The sequence below is a fragment of the Ictalurus furcatus genome, chromosome 11, assembly GCF_023375685.1.
Source record: "Ictalurus furcatus strain D&B chromosome 11, Billie_1.0, whole genome shotgun sequence".
NCBI classification, from domain to species: Eukaryota; Metazoa; Chordata; class Actinopteri; order Siluriformes; family Ictaluridae; genus Ictalurus; species Ictalurus furcatus.
The window spans coordinates 19,751,477-19,776,773 of NC_071265.1; the positions used below are offsets into that span (position 1 = coordinate 19,751,477).

At 39.3% G+C, this 25,297-nt stretch overlaps 1 protein-coding gene across 4 annotated transcripts in view; it reads left to right on the forward strand.

Moving 5' to 3' along the window:
- Nucleotides 1-2,687: 2,687 nt before the first annotated feature.
- arhgap9 (Rho GTPase activating protein 9) overlaps nucleotides 2,688-25,297 on the forward strand; it is a 49,320-nt gene continuing 26,710 nt past the window's right edge. Inside the window, exons 1-3 of one of the 4 annotated variants that reach the window (XM_053636102.1) lie at nucleotides 2,688-2,795; nucleotides 14,534-15,016; nucleotides 19,861-20,171. In XM_053636102.1, coding sequence (XP_053492077.1) covers nucleotides 14,632-15,016; nucleotides 19,861-20,171 — 696 coding nt within the window. In that variant the 5' untranslated portion in view covers nucleotides 2,688-2,795; nucleotides 14,534-14,631. Of the gene's footprint in view, nucleotides 2,796-14,533; nucleotides 15,017-19,351; nucleotides 19,741-19,860; nucleotides 20,172-25,297 lie in introns of those variants that run through there. The other 3 variants (XM_053636103.1, XM_053636104.1, XM_053636105.1) reach the window with 3 other exon arrangements.

Sequence of the window (25,297 nt, forward strand, 5' to 3'; positions counted from 1 at the left end):
AAGGGACCGTCTCTAAAGTTACATACGACATTGTTAAACACGATTCTAACTTCAATAGCATTTGAAGGGAATGACTTAGCATTTGAAGGGAATTATGTACAGTCATGTAACCAACTGTGAAGTGTTCATCTAAGTGTCAGGTATGACACACACCTTTTAGATTTCTGATATTTATTAAAATAAACTATTAAATCACATGTAAATTAGATATGAATTTCACTGCAGAATGGGCCCATACACAAAATATGCCATTATTTAAAGATCAATAGCATGTGAAAGGAATGACATACAGTCACACAATCAACTGAACAACTGAACCAACGGACACTTTGGACATGCCAATCAGCCTACCATGGATGTCTTTGGACTGGGGGAGGAAACCGGAGTACCCCGAGGGAACCCCCGCAGCACGGGGAGAACATGCAAACTCCGCACACACAGGGCCACGGCGGGAATCGAACCCCTGTCCCTGGAGGTGTGAGGAGAACGTGCTAACCACTAAGCCCTGCAGTAAATTCACTTATCAAAATCCCTTATTTATTGTTTTTAGAAGAGAGGTCCAATAGTACATCCAAAATATTTCATCGTCTAAGAATATTAAACAATTTATTTCAGTAAAGTTTTCTGTTTTTTTTTAAAAAATGTATATGCATATATGTATATAAATGAGGCTTTGCTTTCATTATCATTTCATTGTGTGTAATTTTTACATTTTGCAATGTATTTGTATTTTTGATACCTTGGAATTAATTAAAAATTAATAAATAAATAACTTATATATATATATATATATATATTTATATATAAGTGAGTACACCCCTCACATTTTTGTAAATATTTGATAATATCTTTTCATGTGACAACACTGAAGAAATGACACTTTGCTACAATGTAAAGTAGTGAGTGTACAGCTTGTGTAACAGTGTTTTGTGTGGCCACCATTATTTTCCAGCACTGCTTTAACCCTCTTGGGCATGGAGTTCACCAGAGCTTCACAGGTTGCCACTGGAGTCCTCTTCCACTCCTCCATGACAACATCACGGAGCTGGTGGATGTTACAGACCTTGTGCTCCTCCACCTTCCGTTTGAGGATGCCCCACAGATGCTCAATAGGGTTTAGTCCATCACCTTCAGTTTCTTTAGCAAGTCAGTGGTCATCTTGGAGGTGTGTTTGGGGTCGTTATCATGCTGGAATACTGCCCTGCGGCCCAGTCTCTGAAGGGAGGGGATCATGCTCTGCTTCAGTATGTCACAGTACATGTCGGCATTCGTTGTTCCCTCAATGAACTGTACCTCCTCAGTGCCAGCAGCACTCATGCAGCCCCAGACCATAACACTCCCACAAGCATGCTTGACTGTAGGCAAGACACACTTGTGTTTGTACTCCTCACCTGGTTGCCGCCACACACGCTTGACACCATCCGAACCAAATAAGTTTATCTTGGTCTCATCAGACCACAGGACATGGTTCCAGTATTCCATGTCCTTAGTCTGCTTGTCTTCAGCAAACTGTTTGCGGGCTTTCTTTCTTGTGCATCATCTTTAGAAGAGGCTTCCTTCTGGGACGACAGCCATGCAGACCAATTTGATGCAGTGTGCGGCATATGGTCTGAGCACTGACAGGCTGACCCCCCACCCCTTCAACCTCTGCAGCAATGCTGGCAGCACTCATACGTCTATTTCCCAAAGAGAACCTCTGGATATGACGCTGAGCACGTGCACTCAACTTCTTTGGTCAACCATGGCAAGGCCTGTTCTGAGTGGAACCTGTCCTGTTAAACCGCTGTATGGTCTTGGCCACCATGCTGCAGCTCAGTGTCAGGGTCTTGGCAATCTTCTTATAGCCTAGGCCATTTATGTAGAGCAACAATTCTTTTTTTCAGATCCTCAGAGAGTTCTTTGCCATGAGGTGCCATGTTGAACTTCCAGTGACCAGTATGAGGGAGTGTGAGAGCGATGACACCAAATTTAACACAACTGCTCCCCATTCACACCTGAGACCTTGTAACACTATCAAGTCACATGACATCGGGGAGGGAAAATGGCTAATTGGGCCCAATTTGGACATTTTCACTTAGGGGTGTACTCACTTTTGTTGCCAGTGGTTTAGACATTAATGGCTGTGTGTTGAGTTATTTTGAGTGGACAGCAAATTTACACTGTTACACAAGCTGTACACTCACTACTTTACATTGTAGTAAAGTGTCATTTCTTCAGTGTTGTGACATGAAAAGATATAATTAAATATTTACAAAAATGTGAGGGGTGTACTCACTTTTGTGAGATACTGTATGTGTATATATATATATACAGTATCTCACAAAAGTGAGTATACCCCTCACATTTTTTGAGAATATAAAGTATAATCATCGCACACAGTGTCCGGTGTGTCAATGATAGTTGAGCAACTTTATAAATAAATAAATAAACTAGATTATTGAAAAAAAACATACAAATGAAATGTTCATCTAGTTATAATTCTAACATATAATGTTGGGTTGAAATTTTGGATAAAGAAGCCGCCCGCACTAAACTTTGGCTCAACATTTAACCTTCGTAGGCATTATCTCACTCCCTATGTAGTGTTCATGTGTAGGGAAGAGTCGGTTCACTTGGACGCCATTTACAGCGCCTCAGAGTTTGGTCACGTGACCGGGGAGTGAGGCTCCGCCCCCACGCCCGTGGCGGTGTGTGTGTGTGTACACGCTGGAGCGGAGTTTGAGTTGATGAATAAAATGATGCTCGGCTGGATTTGAGGATATTTGGATTACAAATCCCGAATGCACCTGCAAGAGGTGAGACAAACCCAATTTGTTTACAGTGTTAAAATAATTTGAATACTTTAAGCGCTTAAATTGATTTCTAATTGTTTTAGTTTTTATTTTAATTTATTATTATTATTATTATTATTATTATTTTGATCTAGGCTGGATGTAAATCCTGTTTACAGAGCATGCGACGAATTTTTAATTGTTTGACATAAATCAAAGAAACTGCGATTATGTTTAATGACTATTTGAGAAACTTTTTTTTTATTAATTCATATGGATTAAATACGATGCAGTAAGTTCTTCAGATAATATACCTAATCAGAGTAAGTTTTTTTTGGTTTAAATTAAAACGGAAATTCAGACTAGATTACAGTTTACTCTGCTTTCCTCGCCTCTCTCTCCTGTACAGATAGAGCAGTATTTTTATCCTGATCATTTGCCCCCCTGCAGATCACAATAAGCTCAGAGGAAATATTTCCAAAAGCGACTTTAATATATATATATATATATATATATATATATATATATATATATATATTTCCAAAGCGATTTATCTTCGACGTCGTACCTATCGAAGGGCTTCTGCACATGCGCACTTCAGTTTGGCAAACTGATAAATCCATGCTTCTTCAAGTATTGTACTGCTGGACGTATTTTATAATCTAATAACAAGACTGTCAAAACATGCTATCTGCAATTTCATACTGAAAGCATTTTCTGACAAGGCACTTCTTCTTCTTTTCGTTTCGAGGTTCCACTTCATAGTGGAACCATCCTGGTGGGAGGATTAGCTGCTCAGTAGTATGATACTGAACGTTGTACTGGGTGCGCCTGGGGAGGCTCCTTACACATTCACACACCCATTCATACACTACGGACACTTTGGACATGCCAACCTGCCTACCATGCATGTCTTTGGACTGGGGGAGGAAACCGGAGTACCCGGAGGAAACCCCCGCAGCACGGCGAGAACATGCAAACTCCGCACACACAGGGCCACGGTGGGAATCAAACCCCCGACTCTGGAGGTGTAAGGTGAATGTGCTAACCACTAAGCCACCATGCGCCCTGTACAGTTTACACTCTCACAATATGATTCCTGCACTCTTCAGAAACAAAGGATACTAAACTGTACTTATTTTGTCATTGGGATATATATACATATCTTAATATGTATCCATCACCTGCAAATATGTGGGATATAGTGTGTCTTTAAAATGATCTAAATTGCAGAATTAGCTTTGAGAGTAAAACTTGAAATGTACACTGCATAGACCTTTCTAGGTAAAAGATCCATCCATACCAGTTGATGTTTGCTTGAGGGTACCACCCATGCCACAAAGAATGGTACTCTTTTATGCTGGAAGCTTTTTTCTGATAATTCCACAGTAATAAAGTAGACCTTGGCACAAATGTCCTGGACCAGCATGACATTATACAGATTACTTAAATATGAGCTCAGTATTCTTTTCCCATGCAGTCAGTAGGAAGTGGTAAGTAACAGATCAGTGCTTTCGCAGCTTACGTCTTCAAACGAAATCATTAGACAAAGCCGAAAGCAGGATATTGTAGTAAACATAATGCCTTCTTTAGAGTAACTCTGAATGTCAGCATTAATGTATACAGTATACTACAGCACTAAACAGCAGGCAAGGTCAAACACCACATTATTGTTTCAGCACATTATGTAGTAGGCTTTTCTAGTACACGTTTTGGACGTTTCTGAGGTAACGATGTGGAAAAAGGATGTGGTTGCCGTTGTTTCACATTTATAACTCGCTAGGTTTTAATCCCACAGACCCCAGCGCTCTTAGAAGTGATGGAAAGAACCTGTTTACAGACTGTCTGCTTTTTTTTGTTTTACCATTAAACCTGGGATGCGACGCTTCTGGTGTTTTTATATAAACTATTTAGGAGGAGTGGAATCTTTGCTCCGCTCAGATGTGCAAACAGCTCCAAACAGTGCTTGGAGGTCTCAGCACTCATGCCACAGAAGATACGATTAAAGCAGTTTTTGTTGTGTCTATTACAATTGACAGGCCAGACCTTAAGTTAAGTGTTCCTTGTTTTACCGTTCCGGCAAAAGAGATGTAAAAATATTTTAAAGGCCGTAGGTGGTGACAAAAAAAAAATGATTAAGTTGAGCAACTGCAGTGTACTTCAGTAATAATTGTAGATGATGCAAAAAAATAAAAAAAAGTCAGTTTATTACACACTTTCATCATCTGTGCATGCAAAGTGCTTCTGTAGCTGTAGGATATGAAAGAAAACATGTGAGAGAAACAAAGCTAATGAAGGACTTTTGTCCAGAACACCCTGTTTCTCTGGATGCAGACTACATACCTCATGTAGTTTATAAGGAATAGCTTAGTTTATTATGCAGTGTGACTGGATTATTTGAGTCACAGATTGAACAATACAATATGCTGTATCTTTACCCCACTAGATCCCCTTTTGAGTCTGGTTCCTCTCAAGGTATGGAAGATTTTTCTTGCCACTGTTGTCTCTGGCTTGCTCACTGAAATCTAAATCTACATCCAGCTTTCTGCAGAGTCACTTTGTTACAATGTATACTATTGTTAAAGACACTATACAAATAAAATCGAATTGAATTTTATGAAATGAAAACATTTCTCTAAAAAGCAGGGCTGGAGCTGCGATGCCGTGACACTTCCTGCAAATTATAACACTGGAGCTCCATTTGTTCTGATAAACCAAAAGTAGTTAATGGCCAGCAGTAGGCTATATAGCAGGGATATAAGGGGTCTATTGTGGCTGTTGTGACAGTTTGAATTCATTGGTGTCTCATATGATGAACCAGCATATGCTTTTTTGGCCACTGAGTGGTGTTCTGTCTTTTTTTATTTTTCAGTTTTATTGAGTTTGCTGTCGCGCTCTTGTTTAATGCGCTCTGCCTGTAACGGTTAGTGGAAAAGCAAGCAGTTAAGTTCAGAGCAAACCTTCTGCCTTTACAAGGTTGTAACGCATGCACATATACACACACAAATGTCACACACCACAGAATTGCAGATGCTGCGTGATTTCTGCACAGAAATTCCTTTTTCTTTTCCTTTACTCTCATTTAAATATATTATATTTCATTTTTTAAAAATTATTTATTTCATCTTCATTTGTTATATACTTTACTATGCTTTTTTTTTTTTAATAAAAAAAGAACCTTTTTTATTTTATTTCCTTTTGTTATATTTCTTATTATAGGAATATGCACTCACTGGCCATTTTAGTAGGAACACTGGAAGCAATTCATGCAATTATATTGTTGATTGTTGAGCTGTACCGACCCAAATTACTTCCAACAGTGTTGTGTGGCAATAAAAGAACCTTATATCTTTATAGTCAAACCATCCCGTCTGACACCAACAATCATGCCACGGTCAAAATCACATTTTCCCCCATTCTTATGTTTGATGGGAACATTACACTTGTATCTGCATGATTTTCTACACTGCGCTCCTGCCACATGATTGTCTTATTGGATGAATAAACTGCATGAATGTTCAGGTGTACATGTGTTCCTATTAAAGTTAATGTTCAAGGTTATTACACTCACGCTGTTGATTTTCATATGTTGTATTATGTAAAGTTGCCTTGTGATGCTTTTTAAAGCACCTTAGCTGTTCTGTAAGAGAAGTCAGAAATCAGACATTAACAGCCTCTATGTCTCTGTGTTGGTGTTTGTTAGTTATAGACCTCTCTATGTCCAGTTAAGCACATATTTACACAGTCCATATTTCCATCCCCTCATGTCTGTTTCCCAGGCAGCCTTTTTTTTATTGCTAGTGCATGTGTTTCTCAATATATAAGTAAAAACTGTCTGTTTACATGTCAAAAAGTATCTCTCTCTCGCTCTCTCTGGATCAGTGAGGTGAGGGCAGGAGATGTGGAGGTTGGATGTGCATCAGGCCTCATCTGTGTGTTCAAGACTGTAATAAACAAATCACACTGACACATGTCTTCTTCCTCCACACAGTGCATGGCAGAGTGAGTGATAAAAGCGTTATAAGAGGAATGGGACAGAATGCCATGTTTTTGCAGCTGTTAGTGCTGCTGTATTTCCTCTCGACCACGAGCATGCAAAGTAGAATATGATTTGTAAATGACGATGCATAGTCCTGCTGTCATAAATGACACTGCAACCCGGAGCCGTAAAGCAAGGCGTAGAACTAATGGGAGAGGAACAGCATATTACGCTTAAGAGTTTCCTATTACGTGTCATATTTGAATAATGACATATATGCTCTGTGAAACCCGGCCAGAGTGCACGGATGCTTTGCAAAAGCCAACTCTGTCAGTGTGTTATTGAAAGCCACTTCTGCTCCACAGATTTACTGTTCTTTCCTGTATTGTAAAGAACTCCTCTGTTCTTTCTTGTATTTTCCGTTGCTATGAACTGGACCAATAGAATTCTTTCAGATCTCTGTGGGATTTGCTCATTGGTTGTCTGTGGGAGAAAGAAAGATATTGCCCTGTGTGATGCAAAGATTGTTGCATTTTTCAAGTGGCACCACACTTTCAAATGCGGTGCAGTGAAAGTTGATTAGCCATTCGTGCCGTTGAAGTCTGGCATCATGTATTCATGAGGAATTTTTGCAGGATATTTCATGGATATCAGAGTATTTCATAGGCTTGCCACAGTCACACAAGTGTTTTGTGACTCATGCAAGACTGAGACTTTTTACTGTAACTTCAGGGTTATAAGGTTACTTGCTAGTATTGGCCTCGCCTAGTTATCATGTAGAACAGATCAGCATCTTTAAAAATGCAGTTGTATGAGAGGATGTAATTCTATAATATTATGTGTGAAAATGTATTTACTACATGCTATTACGCTAGGCTATATTGTAATAATATAATATTATCAGTTATAGCTATAATGCAATAACATGTCTGGAGTAACAAACTTGATCATGAACACCATTAGTCTTGTTTGTATCAACATGGGCTTCCTTTTGGCTCAGTTTGTAAAACCTGTTATCTGTGTTATCACGTTGAGCTATCTTGTGAGGAGTAGCATAACCTTGCTTCGCAAGATAGCAGAAGCATGACAGACAGTTTCGGTATTTCGGATATATTAGTTAAAGCTGTAAACAGTTGGATTAAGAATGAAAACTGCTCATTTGATTACATTTTTAGCTTTTCTATTTTTTTGTTTGGCCCATCTATCTGTTCTTCCTGAGCAGTCAATAGTGGGAGAATTGATTGTATGGTTTGGCTAATTGAACAGGAGGGTGGCTTTAGGTCAGTGTACAGTGATTCATTATCGTCCGTTGGACTGCTGAGTGAATTGATTGGCCTTGTTGCGGGCGCATTGGCTATAACACCGTCTGCTGCCTTTTGTTCCAGGGATCTTGCCACATTGTGTATATGGATTGTGCCTCATACGACACTTCATGCTTAGATATGGCAGGATAAAAATATTTGACTTGACTTGGAGATGAGACTGATTTCCAAATTTCGTGATGTAATTTTTATTATAGCTTACATGTAATATTGTGTAAGTAGGAAGAGTAATACATTCATAAAATGTATCATTTGGAAAACCACTTTAATGTTACCATATGAATTATTCTTTAGTTAAGGAGAGTGTGCACACGTTTTCTCCAAGGTTACTTAAAACGAGTGACTACAGCATGTTTCCTCGATAGCAGTCTCTGCTGAATGTGCACCAACCTGGACTGACCTATTAGTGTAATAAGTGTCAGTCCCATGACAACTGATTCGACTGTGTGCAAAGAAACATGGATCGATGGCTAAATCAAGCTGACTTTGTAACAGAGAGAAATTGTGCATAGCTGTGTGTAGAGTTTATGCACCTCTGATTAAACTCCACTCAGAAACCGGGGTAAAGGAGTGAGCTTGGGCTTACGAGGAGGATCCGGGGCCATTCACCAAGGATTAATGAGTGTGAGATATGGACATCTGACCACTGACTTAATACAAGGTGTTTTGCTGTTATGTGGCAGTTTATATTTTGTAACGATGTGCAGTTTAGCCTGTTTGCCAACACATGACCTTTTCTCTACCTCATGTTTATGAGTATTGCATAGCCCCTTGTTTCTCTGCTACATTGATTTTAATAAAATCAGCAACCCTCCACTTGCATCCATCTGTCCGACAGGACTTTGATGTAACAATAGTTGTAATTTGGTTGATTACATTACTTCAGAAAGGCATATATGACACATCAGAATGTGTTTATATAAGGGATAATCCATGGCTAGGTGTACATTACACGATTTTAATGCACATCGTGGAGGAAAAGAAGTACCCGACGCAAAGCGGAGTGCATTAAATTCGTGTAATGCACACCTAGCCGTGGATTATCCAGCTTATACCATGGTCAGTTTCCAGCATTGACATTTTTGTTAGCTATTTTATATATGGGTCGTTAGATCTAGAATTCTACCTGCTCTAAATCATACACAGAGATAAAGTAGTGCATCAATATTACATTTATTTGAATGACTTATAATAACTAGGCTATTTATTACAGAGAGAGAGAGAAAGAGAAAGTGTATGTGCTGTGTCTCTAGTAATAATGAAGCTGTGAGTTTAATTACTGTTTGCAATTGTATGTTGCTATGGTTACAATTGTTTATAGGCAGTACATTCATTTAGAACAGCGATTAAACTGACTGGAACTACCTGAGCATTATACGGTTTGAACGCACACCTTCCAGCCAATCAGAATCAAGTATTCAGACAGACCATGGTATAAGACTTTTATATTACACCCTGATTTATACCACATTCACAAAGCCTTGTTCTCATCAGTGCATCTTCTTCATGATGGAATTTGATAACCACTATACTAATGTGTTGAATGTGTTCTTTATTTATATGGGAAAAATGCAAAGCATGTAAAGGCACTCATTTAAGAATAGACTGGCCCAGTGCCAGTTCCATGAATGAATAAATGTAAACTAAAGTGCACATACATATTAGTTATATGGCTGTCATTAAAGATGCTTACACACATGTGCATAATGTTCTTTTAAAACATCTCATGTCAATTTTTACAGCTTTTCATTTATGCCAGGGGTGGCTGATATGGCAAAAATCTCATAATTATATCATAATTCTTTTTAAAAACGATTTTAACAATAATCCTTGATGGTTACATGCCTCAAGAACTGGAAGGTATAAACCTATGAGTTTAATGAAGATGTGTACATGTAAAGCTGAATGTAAAAATTAAACATATGGTACAAAAATATATTGTAACAGCCAATCAGCTACAAGGTACAGTGTAGAAAAACAGTCAGTGTTATGAAAGAATCGATAATTCCCTTTCTGCCAATCAATTTTTTATTTCCTTTTGCCAAGCTGTGATTATCGTGATATAGCCATGCAGTATTCTATAAATGTTTTTCAATACTTATGCACATGTTCTGAAGTTAATTTTAAGGTGGGGTTTTTTTAGAGAAAAAAATGGATATGGGATATGGCATCCCTCCCGTTCTCTAATATTTTTGCCCTTCACAGTTTGCACACGGTTGGCACGCAGCACCTCCCTGACTTGTCATTGCTACTAAATGAAAGCAAATACATGCTGGTGCCTGTGTGGTCAATTTGCATATATGTGAAGATAGGGCTGAAACTGAAAGCGACGCATTGGCAGTACAAACCCTTTATATCGAATGGCAAAGAACTAAACGAATTCAATAACACTTAGGGAAAGATCAGCGAATCTGAGTTGGACTTTGGTAATCATGCTTGTGGTTTCCTGTTTTCTCCTCTTGTGCTCACTTCAAACCTTCTCTTCACTTCCTGTAGAAACAGAAGCATATTCATTAAACAGACCTATTTAACTGATAGAGAAGCAGTAGAGGAGGCGGTTTCATATTAAGTAAATGTTCATTGTGCACCTCTCTTTGGTTATTGTGTTTACATTTTAATCAAAATGCAAATGCTACCTCACAGCTGCTAAAATTCTTTGTACATGTACCTGATATGTGTGTCATTGGGTGTAATGAGGAGTGCACGTGTGCTCCGTATGCTGAGAGGGTGGTTTGCTTTTAACATAAACCACGCAAAGCACCACTCGAGCACACTACACTGCAGTGAGGATTAAGACTCCTCCATTTTCCTGCCCTACACACGCACGCACACTTACACATGCAGGAAGCCAGGCTGTGACCTTGTTTAACTCTAGTATAGCAAACTGTTCTAGCATTAACCTGAAATTCAGGAGACTCTTCAATCATCAGTCGAGAGTCCTGAATGTTTGTCTTTTCTCTCTGAGAGCAGAGTTTGGCTATATTGTTGATGTCCTCAGTTTATAAGAAAACAAGCCACATTTAGCAGGTGCCTGAGCTAACCATTACATTAGATGCTGATTAGAAAGTTCCAGCTGTGCAGAAATGGGGCTGTTCACAGTGTGTTTACCTTATTTAGAAATTATTGTTCAGTCCATTAAAAACATGTTAGTTGTAGGTAATTATTTAAATGAAATATTTCTAGTATAGCATGTCATTTTGGTCTGGTCCTTGAATCAAATATCACTGTAAGTATATTTAGGAGTGAGAGGAATCGAAAAAAATAAATAAAATTTTATATATATATATATATATATATATATATATATATATATATATATATATGTATATTCTAGCACTAGGAAGTAGCGAGAAACATACCTACTTCTCCCTCTCTCTGCTATGTTGTGTCTTTCTTTTTTGTCTTTCATTTTGACTATATAAGGCCATAGCAAAGGGAGCTCAATGCAGGGATTAGGAAAGAACACAACATAGTGAAACCGACATAAGCTTAATCAAGTTTATAATCAGATAACGGCTGTGAATTTGTCCGTGATACACTTGCACAGTCACATCTTCAAACCAGAGAAGAGCGCTCACATACTCCGATTAGAGCAGACAAATTTTTTTAGAAGTTTTTAATTCCTTTGTATTAAATGTATAAAGTGCATTACTAATAAAAGAAGCAGTACAGCAATTGTTTCCCCACCGATGTAGGAAGAGATGGCAATGAGGCTTGTATTTAAATGCTGTGAGTGACTTTTACCTCAGGTGATGAGACAGAGGCTGATGTGTTGATGTTGATGATGTGGATTTCCCATCATAAACCTAATTCTTGACAATTTAGCAGTAATTTAACATGAATATTTACATAAGTAGGTTAAGGTACAAATGTAGAGGTAGGTGGTGTGACTGTCTGTGAAACTGGAGTGGAATCTTTAAATGCAGTTTTCCTCCCTTTTCACTTTTGGGGGTAACCAGGGGGGTAACCAGGGGTAACATTTTAAAATGTTAAAACTTTATTTAGGGTTGTGATACATACAAAAGAGCAACATATTTCGGTTTAGGAAAACTGCAGGGGGGTCCAAAAGTCTGAGTCCACATTGAAGATCTGCGATTTTTTTTTTCTTCTTGGAAATACATTTTTTAATTTTCAAGACAAAGAAAGTAAAGGTTCAGTATTTCGAATATATAATATTCCTGGGTCCCTATTTAAATATAAGCAAATTTGATATAGCGACCATGTTAACTGCTTTGTATAAAAGGTCAGATTTTTCTCATGTCTAATCTCTTCTACTGAAGCACGTGTTCAGACGACACTCCGATGGATTTGATCAGAAGGTTTTGCGTGAACATGCAGTCCATACCGGCTCAAGTGCACACTGTCATTAAAGCAAAAAGGGGACGTACCAAATACTAATAAACTTTGAAATTCTTGTAAATATTTCAAAGATTTAACTTTTTAAAGAAGCATTTTCACTAGTGGTCTCTGAATTTTGGATGTCACTGTACAGTATATAGTAGAAAATGTACATGGAACTCATATTGTCACCAACCTTACTTCTTGTATATTACATTAACTGTGATTAACTAGCGTTTAGCACTATTTCTTTTGAGAGGTGTGTAACAAGATTTTAGAAGGTGATTTTTAAATATAAATTTGCTAATTATTATTCTTTCTCTTCTAAAATGACTCGTGCAGACCAAATCATATGCCGTACAGACATGAAAGCTGGTCAGTAAGTAGTACTGCCTACCAACACTGAGGTAATACAGATGAGTCTGCTCAGACTGATGGTAGTGCTGTAGCACAATCTTTTACGTTTTGGCCCATGACCAAGAATTGTCATTTAGCTCTGTCCACTTTTTGGTCAGTTAAGTTGATTGATATGCCAAACATACTGTCACGAAATGGTTTTTTTTTTCATATCATACAACTGGTGTCAAAATACTCAGAAGTGTCTAACTCTCAATAATTTTTAAGAACATGTCCCATGCAGGGTGTACTCGCCCATTGTGTTCCTGGGATGGGTTTCAGATCCAACTCACAAATGAATTAATAAATTTTGAGAGTTATAAACAATACGGCTGCCACATACCAATAAATCCTAATGGGCCGGAGCTTGTTTTAAACCATTTCATGGATCGTTACAAAACATGACCTGTTAAAAGACATGTTTAGGACAAGACTCTGAGGATTTCTGCCAAGGTTAGTGTGTGGTCATACATAGGCCGTGCTGTAACATTCTGTAATATTTCAGATAACTTTCTCATGAAACGCTTGTTCGGTTGAGCTGAAATTTGGCATACTGCATCTTTGTGCTAGTCTGTAAGAAGATTTCCAATGATGACATCATTAAATGAAAAGCATGGCCACTATCAGCTTTTAGCAGGCATTTCACATTATGACCTTTGAGCTATCACAAAACTTACCACCCCTATAAGAATGGGCAACTGGGATGCAACTCACATTTTCAAAATGGAAAAGCGTCTGGCTCTTGTGAACTGAGGTGTAATCTTAAAATTTGTTCTTCTACAGATTTCTTGGCATTTAAAGAGATTAAGGTTTTTTTCTGTATAATCTTCCAAAATAACTTTTGTGAACTAGTCCAAGGCTTGTAGAGGTACCATCGCAAAATTGGCTTCAAAATATTCAGAAAAGGGTAAAACTCAATAATTATTAAAATGTTGAAAGTAAAAAAATATGGCCACCATTCAAGCCTAGCTGGCCGGAGCTTAGATGATTTGAACTGCTGGAACTCATGCTTTCATTGATTTTCACACAACTTGAAATCCATGTTCAGGCTAAGATTTTGATGAGGCTGGCTGAGAATCTGGGGCCATGATCATCAATATGGGTTGCAGTAACAATTTCTCAGAAACCTGCTAATTAAGTACAGTTGAGATTTGGTAGACTGCTAATCTGCAAGTGGATTTGTAATGAATAGTTAAAAAATGCCCATCATCATCAAGCAGTTTTCAGCTGTCATTACACCATCATCACAATACTTGCTCATCTCTTGTCTTTATAGTGTTCTGTGTAAAATTGGCCACTGGGGGCACTACTTGTGTGTAGAAGGCATGTATTAAAACTTACATTTACACCATTTGGTAGATGCGTTTATCCAGAGCGACTTATAGAAGTTTGTTGTAGTCTCTATCAAAAGGTTATTCTTGTTCTAGTATAAACAGGTCAGAGTCTAAGAATACTGTCAAGCTAAAACCCTGTTAGAAACGAGATAGTACAGCAACTAAACAGTACAATCGGTCTTTGTTTGAAGCCGGTGACTTTTTTGTGTACAGTATGCACTTTTTGTTGTGGAGAAAATATTGAGAATGGTGACCTGAATTGACCTGAGCATGACAGGATAGCATCATCAGCATGTGTAAATACATTGCAATTTACAGTGTATATTGGACATGGTGTGTGTGTGTGTGGCCTTCCTGGGATGTGCTAATCTGTTTTCCCACCATTTGTTTCAGAGCATGGCACAATGGGCATCACGCTGTCTTTTCCCGCTGTCCACCAGTGCTAGCTGCTACTGTGGTATCAGCCCTTCCACCTGGTGCCACTGAGAGTCATGTTGTCAGGCAGCTGGTACCGGAGCATGAGCAGCCCCACCAACAGCCTTCCAGTGGGCAGGGGGTCATTGACACCTGGTCTTGTGGTTCTGGAAGCCCAGTATGACTACTCATACCGTGGGGCAGATGGACGGAATATTTCCATACACGACGGTGAGCGTTTTCTTTTGCTGAAAAAGACGAACTCTGACTGGTGGCAGGTGCGGAGGCTCGGAGTTGGCAAGAAAGCCAAGCCACTGTATGTGCCCGCCACCTATGTCACCGAGGTTCCAGTAAACACACTGCATTCACCACAGACCAGCAGCCAAACAGCAGCATCACCAAAACATTCCTGTCTGGTGGCTCACCGCTCGCACAACCCCTACTCTCAGATACAGTGTTCAGGTATAGTGTGGGTGTGAGTGTGTGTTTGTGTGTGTGAGAATGTTCTAAGTGTGAAATGGAGGGGATTTGTTTCTTTGTGTGTGCCTGTCTCTCAAGGGTGTAATTCAGTTTTGTGTACACAGTGTGTAAAGAATTGTAGTATACAAATACATAAGTGGAATTTGTATTTGTTTATCACTGTAAGTCAAAGTTTGTGTTCAGTGCTTCATAACTGAGGAATAAAACTTAATGGGATGTGCTGTTATATGAAAATAATCATGCATCCTGACACAAAGTAGAGCCAAGTCAAATTTCATTTCTAAAGCACATTTAAAGACAACAGTAGTTGATCCAAAGTGCTATACATAGCATCATATAGCATAATAAAAACAAGATTTAAGAGAAGATGGCTAAAAACTGAGCTGGCCTCACGTGAAAAGAGAGACTTCCAGAGTTTGGGACCAGCCACAGAAAAGGCTCGATTACCCTTTGTCTTAGTATGCCAATAGGGAAGAGATAGAAGAGGTTGATTACAAGATTCTAGCGTTCTGGTAGAAGAAGGTCAATAATGTACTATTATCAGGACGGTCAGAGGACTGTTATCAACTCAAAGGTGACTATTTTCCAGAATTTCCCAAAGTGTTTTATTCCTCTTAATCCACAGCAATTTGTCAATTATACTTAAAAAAAAATTCTTTAAGAATGACAACCTATGTTTCACTTTATAGTTACATTAAATGTTGTGGAACACACTCAGGACAGTTCCCCATCCAGCTTCTCCATTTTTTTTCTCTCTTGTAGTTATAAGACATAAAAATGCTGCTTGACGTGTTTTCAACCAACCTCAAAGCCTGCACTGAAGCCAGTCCAGTATCTCTGTATCTCTGACAATGGAGACTGCTCCCAGAAATGTTAAACAAACATCTACTTTCAGAATACTATATACATGTTTTTAATACACCGTAGTCCCTGTGTAATTTACTATAGCAATGAAAATGTATTAGAACGAGTGCATTAATATAAACTTGTGATTTGTGGTGTAGCCAGAACTACTGTCTGAGCTGTGCTGTTATAGAAAATTTATCTTCATTCTAATCAGTCACAATTCAGAATTCATCAGGAGTATTCATAAGTAATGATCTCAATGATGTATATATGTATAAGATACACCATCTGGCCAAAGGTTTGTGGACAGCTGACCTCCACAGCCATATGTGGGTCGTCCTGAAACTGTTGACACAAAGTTGGAAGCACACAATTGTAGGTGATGTCTTTGTAAGATTTCCCTTCACTGCAACTTAAGAGTCTAGCCCAAACATTTTCCTTCATGACAATGCCCCTGTTTACAAGGCTAGGTCCATGAAGGCATAGTTTACCAAGGTTGGAGAGGAAGTGCTCTGGTCCTTACCTTGTGGTGTCCCGCAAGGATCCATTTTAGGTCCGTTATTGTTTTCCCTTTATATGCTTCCCCTAGGTTATATCTTTCAGAAATATGATATTTCTTATCACTGCTATGCTGATGACTCTCAGTTTTACCTTCAAGTCAGACCAGACACTTAACTGCCCATTTGACAATCTGATCAAGTGCAAGACAATAGTCTTGTTTTTTTGCTGTCCCACGTCTTCTTCCCATGCCCTGGAAGCTCAGCTAGATCCAAAGCAAGTTTAGAATCTTTGAGTCATTTTTGACTCTTCACTTTTTAAGAAATGGATTAGTGCTGTTATATAGGGAAGCTTTTTTTTCCATCTCAGATCCATTGCAAAGCTAAAACATTTCCTTTCTCGTAAAGATTCAGAAATTGTAACCCATGCTCTTGTTACATCACGGCTAGACTATTGTAATTCGCTGTACATTGGACTTTCTCAATCTGCTTTATCTCGATTACAAATTGTTCAATATGTGGCTGGCAGGTTTTTAACAGGTCTAGAAACAGGGATCACATTTCCCCCATATTGGCCTCTCTTCACTGGCTTCCTGTTGAGTTTAGGGGTTATTTTAAAATCTTCTTTTTGTATATAAAGCATTGTCTGGTCTTGCATCAAAGTACATGAGTGACCTTCTTTACCATTACTCTCCATCCAGAGTGCACAGATCTTCCAATCAATTACTTTTGTCTGTCCCCTGTTGTCAATGTAAATCCAAGGGTGATTGGGCTTTTTCTGTGGCCAGACCCAAACTTTGGAATAGTCTCCCCTTTCATGTGAGGTCTGCGTCACCACTAGCTATTTTTAAATTTTCCCTTAACTCATATTTTTATTTTTTAAGCCTTTGAAAATGACTAGATGTTGATTTTATGGTCTTACCTTTTTCTATTGTACAGCACTTTGGATCAATTTATGCTGTGTTTAAATGTTGATTGATTGATGGATAGTGTCCTGCACAGAGCCCTGAAATCAACCCCTCTGAACACCTTTGGGATGGGGCCAAACGTGTGCCCCAGGCCTCCTCAGTGCCAGACATCACTACTGCTCTGGTGGCTGAATGGGAAAATCTCATCAACCATGCTCTAAAATGAGTCTAGTGGAAAGCCTTTCCAGAACAGTGGAGATTATAATAACAGCAAAGGAGGACTCAATCTGGAATGGGATGTTCAATAAGCACATATGGGTGTGATGATTAGGTGTCCACACACCTTTGGCCATATAGTGTAAGTACTAAAATTACTGTGATGGTGTTAGAAGCAAAAGCAAAAGCAAAAGTAAGAGTAGCTCATAACCTTACTCAAACAAAGGTGTTACTTGAAAAAGTAATGACCTTAAGTAAATATTTGCTTGAGTACAAGTAAAAAAATATATATCTAAGTAAAAGATAACTTGTACACAGGATTTAAATGACAGAACAAACTATTTAATGTGAACAAATGGAGACAAAACAATCTTATATATATGTTAATATATATTAAAATATTATTATGTAGTATGCATTATGTCATACAAACGGCTGCCTCCACCTCTCGTCTGTGAAAGAATGTTAGTCATAAAATGATTTGCTTGCTAACTCAGTAATGTTTGTAACATTAGCACTACATGTTGTCTGTCAAATACTTTAAAAGATTTAATTTCTTAAAATGTTATTGATTTAATTAATTCATCTTTTAGTAAGCACTGGTCAGGGTCACGGGGAATCCAGAGCCTGTCCTGGGAACGCTGGTGTAAGGCAAAAGAATTCATCCTGAATGAAATGCCAGTCCATCGCAGGGCACCATGCACACACGGATTCACACACTCATTCACGCCTAGGGGCAGCTTAACATAGCCAATCCATATACCAGCTTATTTTAGACAGTGGAAGGACACTGGAAAACCTAGTTATAAGACATAAAAATGCTGCTTGTCATGTTTTGAAGAAACCTCAATGCCTGCACTGAAGCCAATCCAGTGTCCGAAAACCTAAAGGAACGACTTTATCTCTGACAATGGAGTCTCTAGAGAATGGAGAATTTAGACAGTGGAAGGAAACTGGAAAGCCTAGAGGAAGAGACCCACACGAACATGAGAGAACATGTAAAACTCCGCACAAACAGTAACTCGAGGTCAGGATCGAACCAATGTCACAGATGGCACAAACATTAGAGCAGCAGTATACTCTAATCAGTCCCTCCAGGATTTTGTGAACACAAAAATGAATAAAATTTTCAAAATTATCGCAGATTTTCAGCAGATTTGGGCCGAGACGGATCATGTGACATGTTCACAACGTGCATTAAGTACAGCTAAAAGGTCTCATTTACCAACAAACATCACTGTGATGTGCAATGGCCAATGTTGCCAATTTAAGTAGTTTTATGAAAAAAGCACAGAAAACTTGAGTTTTGCAAGTTGCATCTTAAATTTTTTTTAAAAGTCGCAGCAATTTTTGGACACAACTGTTGTTTTGTTTTGTTTTTTGTACAGACGCTATTTTTTTTTAACATGCAGGAATATTTTATTAGTAATACATTTGAATAAAAAATCTTGGCCAAGGCTCATTTTTTGCATTTTTTGAATTATTATTACAAATACATTTTTGTAGATGTCTAACTTGTAATAATTTAGCCTTTCATGCTTTTAAAAATGGAAAAGCATGAAGTAAAATCATGAATTAGTGTATGATTTATTAACAAAAAAAAATTGTCAAAAAACCCCCACGTCCCTTAATTAGGACAGTACTCCATTAAAATGTGCTGAAAATGAATAAAAAAAGAAACATACAATGTAAAACTATGACCTGTGATCCCTAGTACAATGTATTCAAAATAAACAAATGTAATCAAGTGCAATACTACCATGCTCTGGTCACAATCCCTTTATTGCCTTTGGCCTCTGCACTCTGTTCTAGTACAAAGAATATATGTCGTGTTCTGTGGTTTGGTTTTGGTCTATGCAGACTGCATCAAACCTTCACTTTTGGGGAAGAGAGTGCTTGATTAACTCCAGAACATACACGAAATGTAATGATTTTACCTTATCGAGAGTTTGTGCTTTCATTATTAGAGGAGAAGTGATGTAGGTTACACATAAGGCAGGGCTTTTAATGTGGTTAATTTTTGGGGATTGAGAACACGTCAGATTTCAGTCAGCTCATTTCTGGTTGTTGAGTAGCAACCAATGAGAATCAGTAGGCTAGGACACCACACTGGGAGCTTGCTTATTTGAATACCACCCAGGTCACGCAGGAGTGTTTACTTAGCACCATTCAGCCGCTGGCTATAGTGTTGTGTTGTTGAGAAAAATACTCTTTACCACCTGGAAATCTGGATATACTGGTAAATTTTTTATAAATTTGGGGTTGTGCAGTGGGTCTAACGGGTCTTGACATTTCTGTTTTAAATGTGTGTTGTATTCTAAGTTTACTCTAATTGTTTTTCTTTCTTCTTCCTGGTCAGTACCTGCTAAAGAATTCTGTCGTTCCATGGAGGACCTGAACAGTAACTTTGCTTTTAAGAACTCATGCATAGGAAAAGGCGCACAAGGAAGACATTTCACCACATCGCCCATCTCTACAACTGCCTCACCTTTAGGTCACCTCAAGGTCCCGGGGTCTCTGATACCACGCAGCAAGAGCTCCAGTCACCTGCCTCAGAACCCGTACGGGGAACTGCACATCAGCAGGCCGAGTCCATCCAGCTCCCCTAAATCCTTCAGCCAATGGGATGTGGGAAGCGCCACACACAAACACACAGACGGAAACATCCAGGTACATCCATGTACATACGCACCCACACATACACATATTCATGTATTGAGAATTAAGTATTCTGTGCCACATCTTTCATACACCAATGCATTAGTTAAGTTGTTATCAGACAGGCTGACTGCAGTTGTTTAAATGTGCATACATGTGTGTGAGTCTCAAAGGATGTTATGCAGGTAGGTACAGTATTTGGCAGGGCATTAATATTGACTGATGTATATAATATTAGGAGATTTGGCTGAGTGAATCCAATAGCAAGGTACAGTTGCAATCATAATTATTCAACCCCCATTGTAAATGAATTTCAGCTGTTTGCAATGAACAAATCAAACAAAATCAATTGAAATAGTTCAACACAACGAATGCTTCAAATGGTTTCTCCAAAATGCAACTGAAAATGCGACTTATAATGACTTCTGCAGTTTTAAAATTATTCAACCCCTTCATGGCAAGCATCTTTAGTACTTAGTAGAGCACACTTTTGCTGTTACAACCTTCTGCAAATGAGATGCATAACCAAACACCAGTTTCATGAGGAATCTTAGCCCATTCCTCATGATCAATGGCCTCCTGTTCAGTAATATTCTTGGGTTTGCCTGCTACAACCACCTTCTTCAAATCCCACCAGAGATTTTCTATGGGGTTCAAGTCAGGTGACTGTGATGGCCCTGTAGAATCTTCCAGTTCTTCTTCTGCAACCAAGCCTTGGTGGAATTTGAGGTATGCTTGGGATCATTGTCCTGTTGGAAGGTTCAATGATGCCCAAGCTTCAGCTTCCTCACAGATGGCATGACGTTTTCTCTAGGATTTCCTGATACTTCAATGAATCCATCTTGCCTTCCACACCCTGCAGGTTTCCAGTGCCAGAGGATGCAAAGGAGCCCCAGAACATCATCGAGCCACCACCATGCTTGACTGTGGACAGAAGGTTCTTTCGTCCTCTTTTGAGTCAGTAGTGGTGTACGTGGAGTTCTGGCATGGACTTGGAGTTCTGGCATGGAAACCTTCTGCGTTTAGTACGTGCCTTTACAGTGCTCACTGAAACCTCAGTGCCTGTTGCTGCAGGTCTGCTAAGTCTTGCTACAGGTCTTTTGCAATCACATGAGGGTTTTTCAGAATGTGCCTTCTCAGAAATCTGGTTGCAGCCGTTGATAGCTTCCTTTTTCTGCCCCATCCAGGTATTTCATATATTTCCTAGCCAGTTCAGGTAATGTGCTTGAGACAACACCTGTTTTGCATATTTGTGCTGTTTTGAAGGATGCTATTCAGGGGGGGGTGAATAATATTGAAACTGGAGAAATCATAAGTTGCATTTTCAGTTGAATTTGGGGAAACCACTTGAAGCATTCATTGTGTTGCTTTTCAAGCAATTGTTGTATTTCAATTGCTTTTGTTTGATTTGTTCATTGCAAACAGCTGAAAGTCTGTAAATTTTAACAATAAACCTGATTTGCCATGGGGGTTGAATAATTTTGATTGTAACTGTATTTACAGAAAAATATTTAATAACATGGGTTGTGCTGCGCTGTTCACCACCATGTGGATTAATCCATGTGAGTGTGTTGTGCAGTAGCATTTGGTTTGGGTTGCGGCCAAACTAGAGACTATAAGGATGTAATTATCTGCTGCTATTATCATCTGCACTTTAGCATTACGGAAATGTTTCGATGTGATTATCACAGTTACGGATTAGTAGGTGAAAAAGCGAGGACACACCCCTATAACAAAAACTTGTCTTTTAGCTCTTGAGCTCAGTCTGTCTTATGTTTATGCTCCATTCTTATCTCTCCGTATTCTGTGCATTGTTGATCTAATCGCCACTGATGCGCCGTAAACAGTCCTCCAGGAATTAGCGATTTTGTGATCACAGAAATTACCGCAAAATCAAGGAAACTGCAATATTCGGAGGACCTTGCAATTTTTCAAAATTTCTGCAGATTTGGGCCAAGATGCGTCATGTGACTTCATCACAACGCGCATTCAGCCAAAGCCCTCTTCGATTCATGTGCGTCAAAAAGGCTAATTCAAGTAGTTTTCCGCAAACAAGCACAAAAAACTCATTTGAAACGCAAATTGAATAGCAAATTTTGAGGGGGGAAAAGCCGCAGCAAAATCAAGCATTTTTGGCTGCAACAATCACAACAAATCTTGAAATCCTGTATGGACTGTGTAACTGTTCTTGTTGTGTGGTTTCAAAACTTAGCACAGAGCAAAGAAACCAAGCTAGGTAGCTAACATTTAGCTAGCTAGATGAAAACTCTTGAAGAGGAAAGGATTCTCTTTGTTTTGATCTATGAGCTATGTTTACATTGTAAGTGTACTCACTTCACAAGGCTTTGTGCAGCTCTGTGGTCAATGGTAGCCAGCTAGCTTACTAAGTATAACTTTCGTAGCTAAAAGAGATTGTGGAGAACAAAATAAGAATACCTGGTAGATTCCAGTAAGGGGCTTTTTATTACCTGAAATGCTGCCTGACTTCCTTCTAAGGTATCCTGTGAATTACTATTGAATGATTGCTGGGTTGAAGCACAGACTCAGTAGTGGCTCATGGACCTGATTTGTAACTCCCTCCCTCATTCACTCACTCTGCCACTCATTCACTCACTCAGCCACTCACTCGGCCACTCATTCACACACTCTGCCACTCATTCGGCCACATATTCACTCACTCGGCCACTCATTCACTCTCTCGGCCACTCATTCACACACTCATTCACTCACTCGGCCACTCATTCACACACTCTGCCGCTCATGCAGCCACTCATTCACATACTCATTCACTCACTCGGCCACTCATTCACTCACTCGGCCACTCATCCACACACTCATTCACTCACTCAACCACTCATTCACACACTCTGCCACTCATGCAGTCACTCACTCACTCACTCGGCCACTCATTCACACTCATTCACTCACTCGGCCACTCATCCACACACTCATTCACTCACTCGGCCACTCATCCACACACTCATTCACTCACTCAACCACTCATTCACACACTCTGCCACTCATGCAGCCACTCACTCACTCACTCGGCCACTCATTCACACACTCTGCCACTCATGCAGCCACTCATTCACTCACTCGGCCACTCATTGACTCACTCGGCCACTCGGCCACTCATTCACTCACTCGGCCACTCATTCACTCACTCGGCCACTCATTCACACACTCATTCACTCACTCGGCCACACATTCACACACTCATTCACTCACTCGGCCACACATTCACACACTCATTCACTCACTCGGCCACTCATTCACACACTCTGCCACTCATTCACTCACTCGGCCACTCATTCACTCACTCGGCCACTCATTCACACACTCTGCCACTCATTCGGCCACTCATTCACTCACTCGGCCACTCATTCACTCACTCGGCCACTCATTCACACACTCTGCCACTCATTCAGCCACTCATTCACTCACTCGGCCACTCATTCACACACTCGGCCACTCATTCAGCCACTCATTCACTCACTCGGCCACTCATTCACACACTTTGCCACTCACTCGGTCACTCATTCACTCACTCGGCCACTCATTCACACACTCTGCCACTCATGCAGCCACTCATTCACTCACTCGGCCACTCATTCACTCACTCGGCCACTCATTCACACACTCATTCACTCACTCGGCCACTCATTCACACACTCATTCACTCACTCGGCCACTCATTCACACACTCTGCCACTCATTCGGCCACTCATTCACTCACTCGGCCACTCATTCACTCACTCGGCCACTCATTCACTCACTCACTCTTCCACTCACTCTTCCACTCACTCACTCACTCTTCCACTCATTCACGCATGTTTAGAAGGCTGAATTTTTCCACTAGGGGGGAGCTACTGGTAACATGTGGCAGTTAGTGAGGTCCATTTTTCACTAAACATGGTGAATAAATTGCGCAGCAGCACCATGTCCAATACGCTTCCATGTTAATAAATGTGGCTTTACTTTAATAAGATTACTTTCTTTCTATTAGAGATGGCACTGATCTGATACCCATTATCAGTATGGGGCCGATACCATCCAGATATTAGAGAAAGCTTATCAGATATCAGATCCTGTAACAAATGGCAAAGATTGGAATTGGATATGGCAAATAAATTTCTTTTTTGAACTGGAAATGTTGACATATAAAGAAGGTTGACTTTTTTCTTTTATTAGGATCAATTTTATTACACTTTATTATATTTACAATGTAAATGATTTTTGTAAAGAGTTCTAAAGTTCTTTAGTTTAGAAAAACATTTTAAAGCGTAGTAGTTTTTAAAGAAAGCAATATCAGTAGTGGGTATCGGTATCGGCAGATAAGGTTTTAGTATTGGTATTGGAAAAGCTCTTCTTTGTTTTGTAATACTGCAATACTTAACTGATTTGTATAGCATTTTTTTTGTATTGCACAAAAAAAAAGAAAACTGCAACAGTTTGGTGATATCAGTGGGTCACCAGCTTGATCTAGTTATTGCAAGCAACGGATATGCAACCAAATATTGGGCTGCCACCAAAGGTGCCACATTGTGCCAAGTTGTTTAACACGTCTAGATGTAAATATGAGGAAATGGAAGCTGAAATTCGGAACTATCACCTCATATTCAACTTTTGATCTCAAACCCAAAAGTCTTCAGCACAAACAAAATATTTGGGCTTGCTGTTCCAATAATTTTGGAGGGGACTGTACCTTATGTCTCTGAGTAATCAGAGATTACAGATACACATAGGTCACATCATCACTCCATCCATTTATAAATCACACTCAGCACACATACACACATTTTACACTGAGCTCTTTATATAGCCCCATAAAAAGTCTATGCTGAAAACTGGAGCTCTGAGCTCTGCTATGTGGTCTGATTTAGCACTCGGATGGAGTGTGCACTGAGGTGGCAGCCTGTTAAACAGACGAACACACAACACACACACACCCTTGCTGCCTACGGTAAATTCATGATATCTCTTTGAATGCATAGTGAGAAGTGAGATTCTCATTGTCGTATTTACTGTCTCTATAACGTCATCATTATAATGCCACACATTCTTTAGCCATATTTTAGTTCCAAAACCAGCGTGTCTCAAAGTGGTTTCTTCCTCTTATACTGAAGCAATTTGCCAAC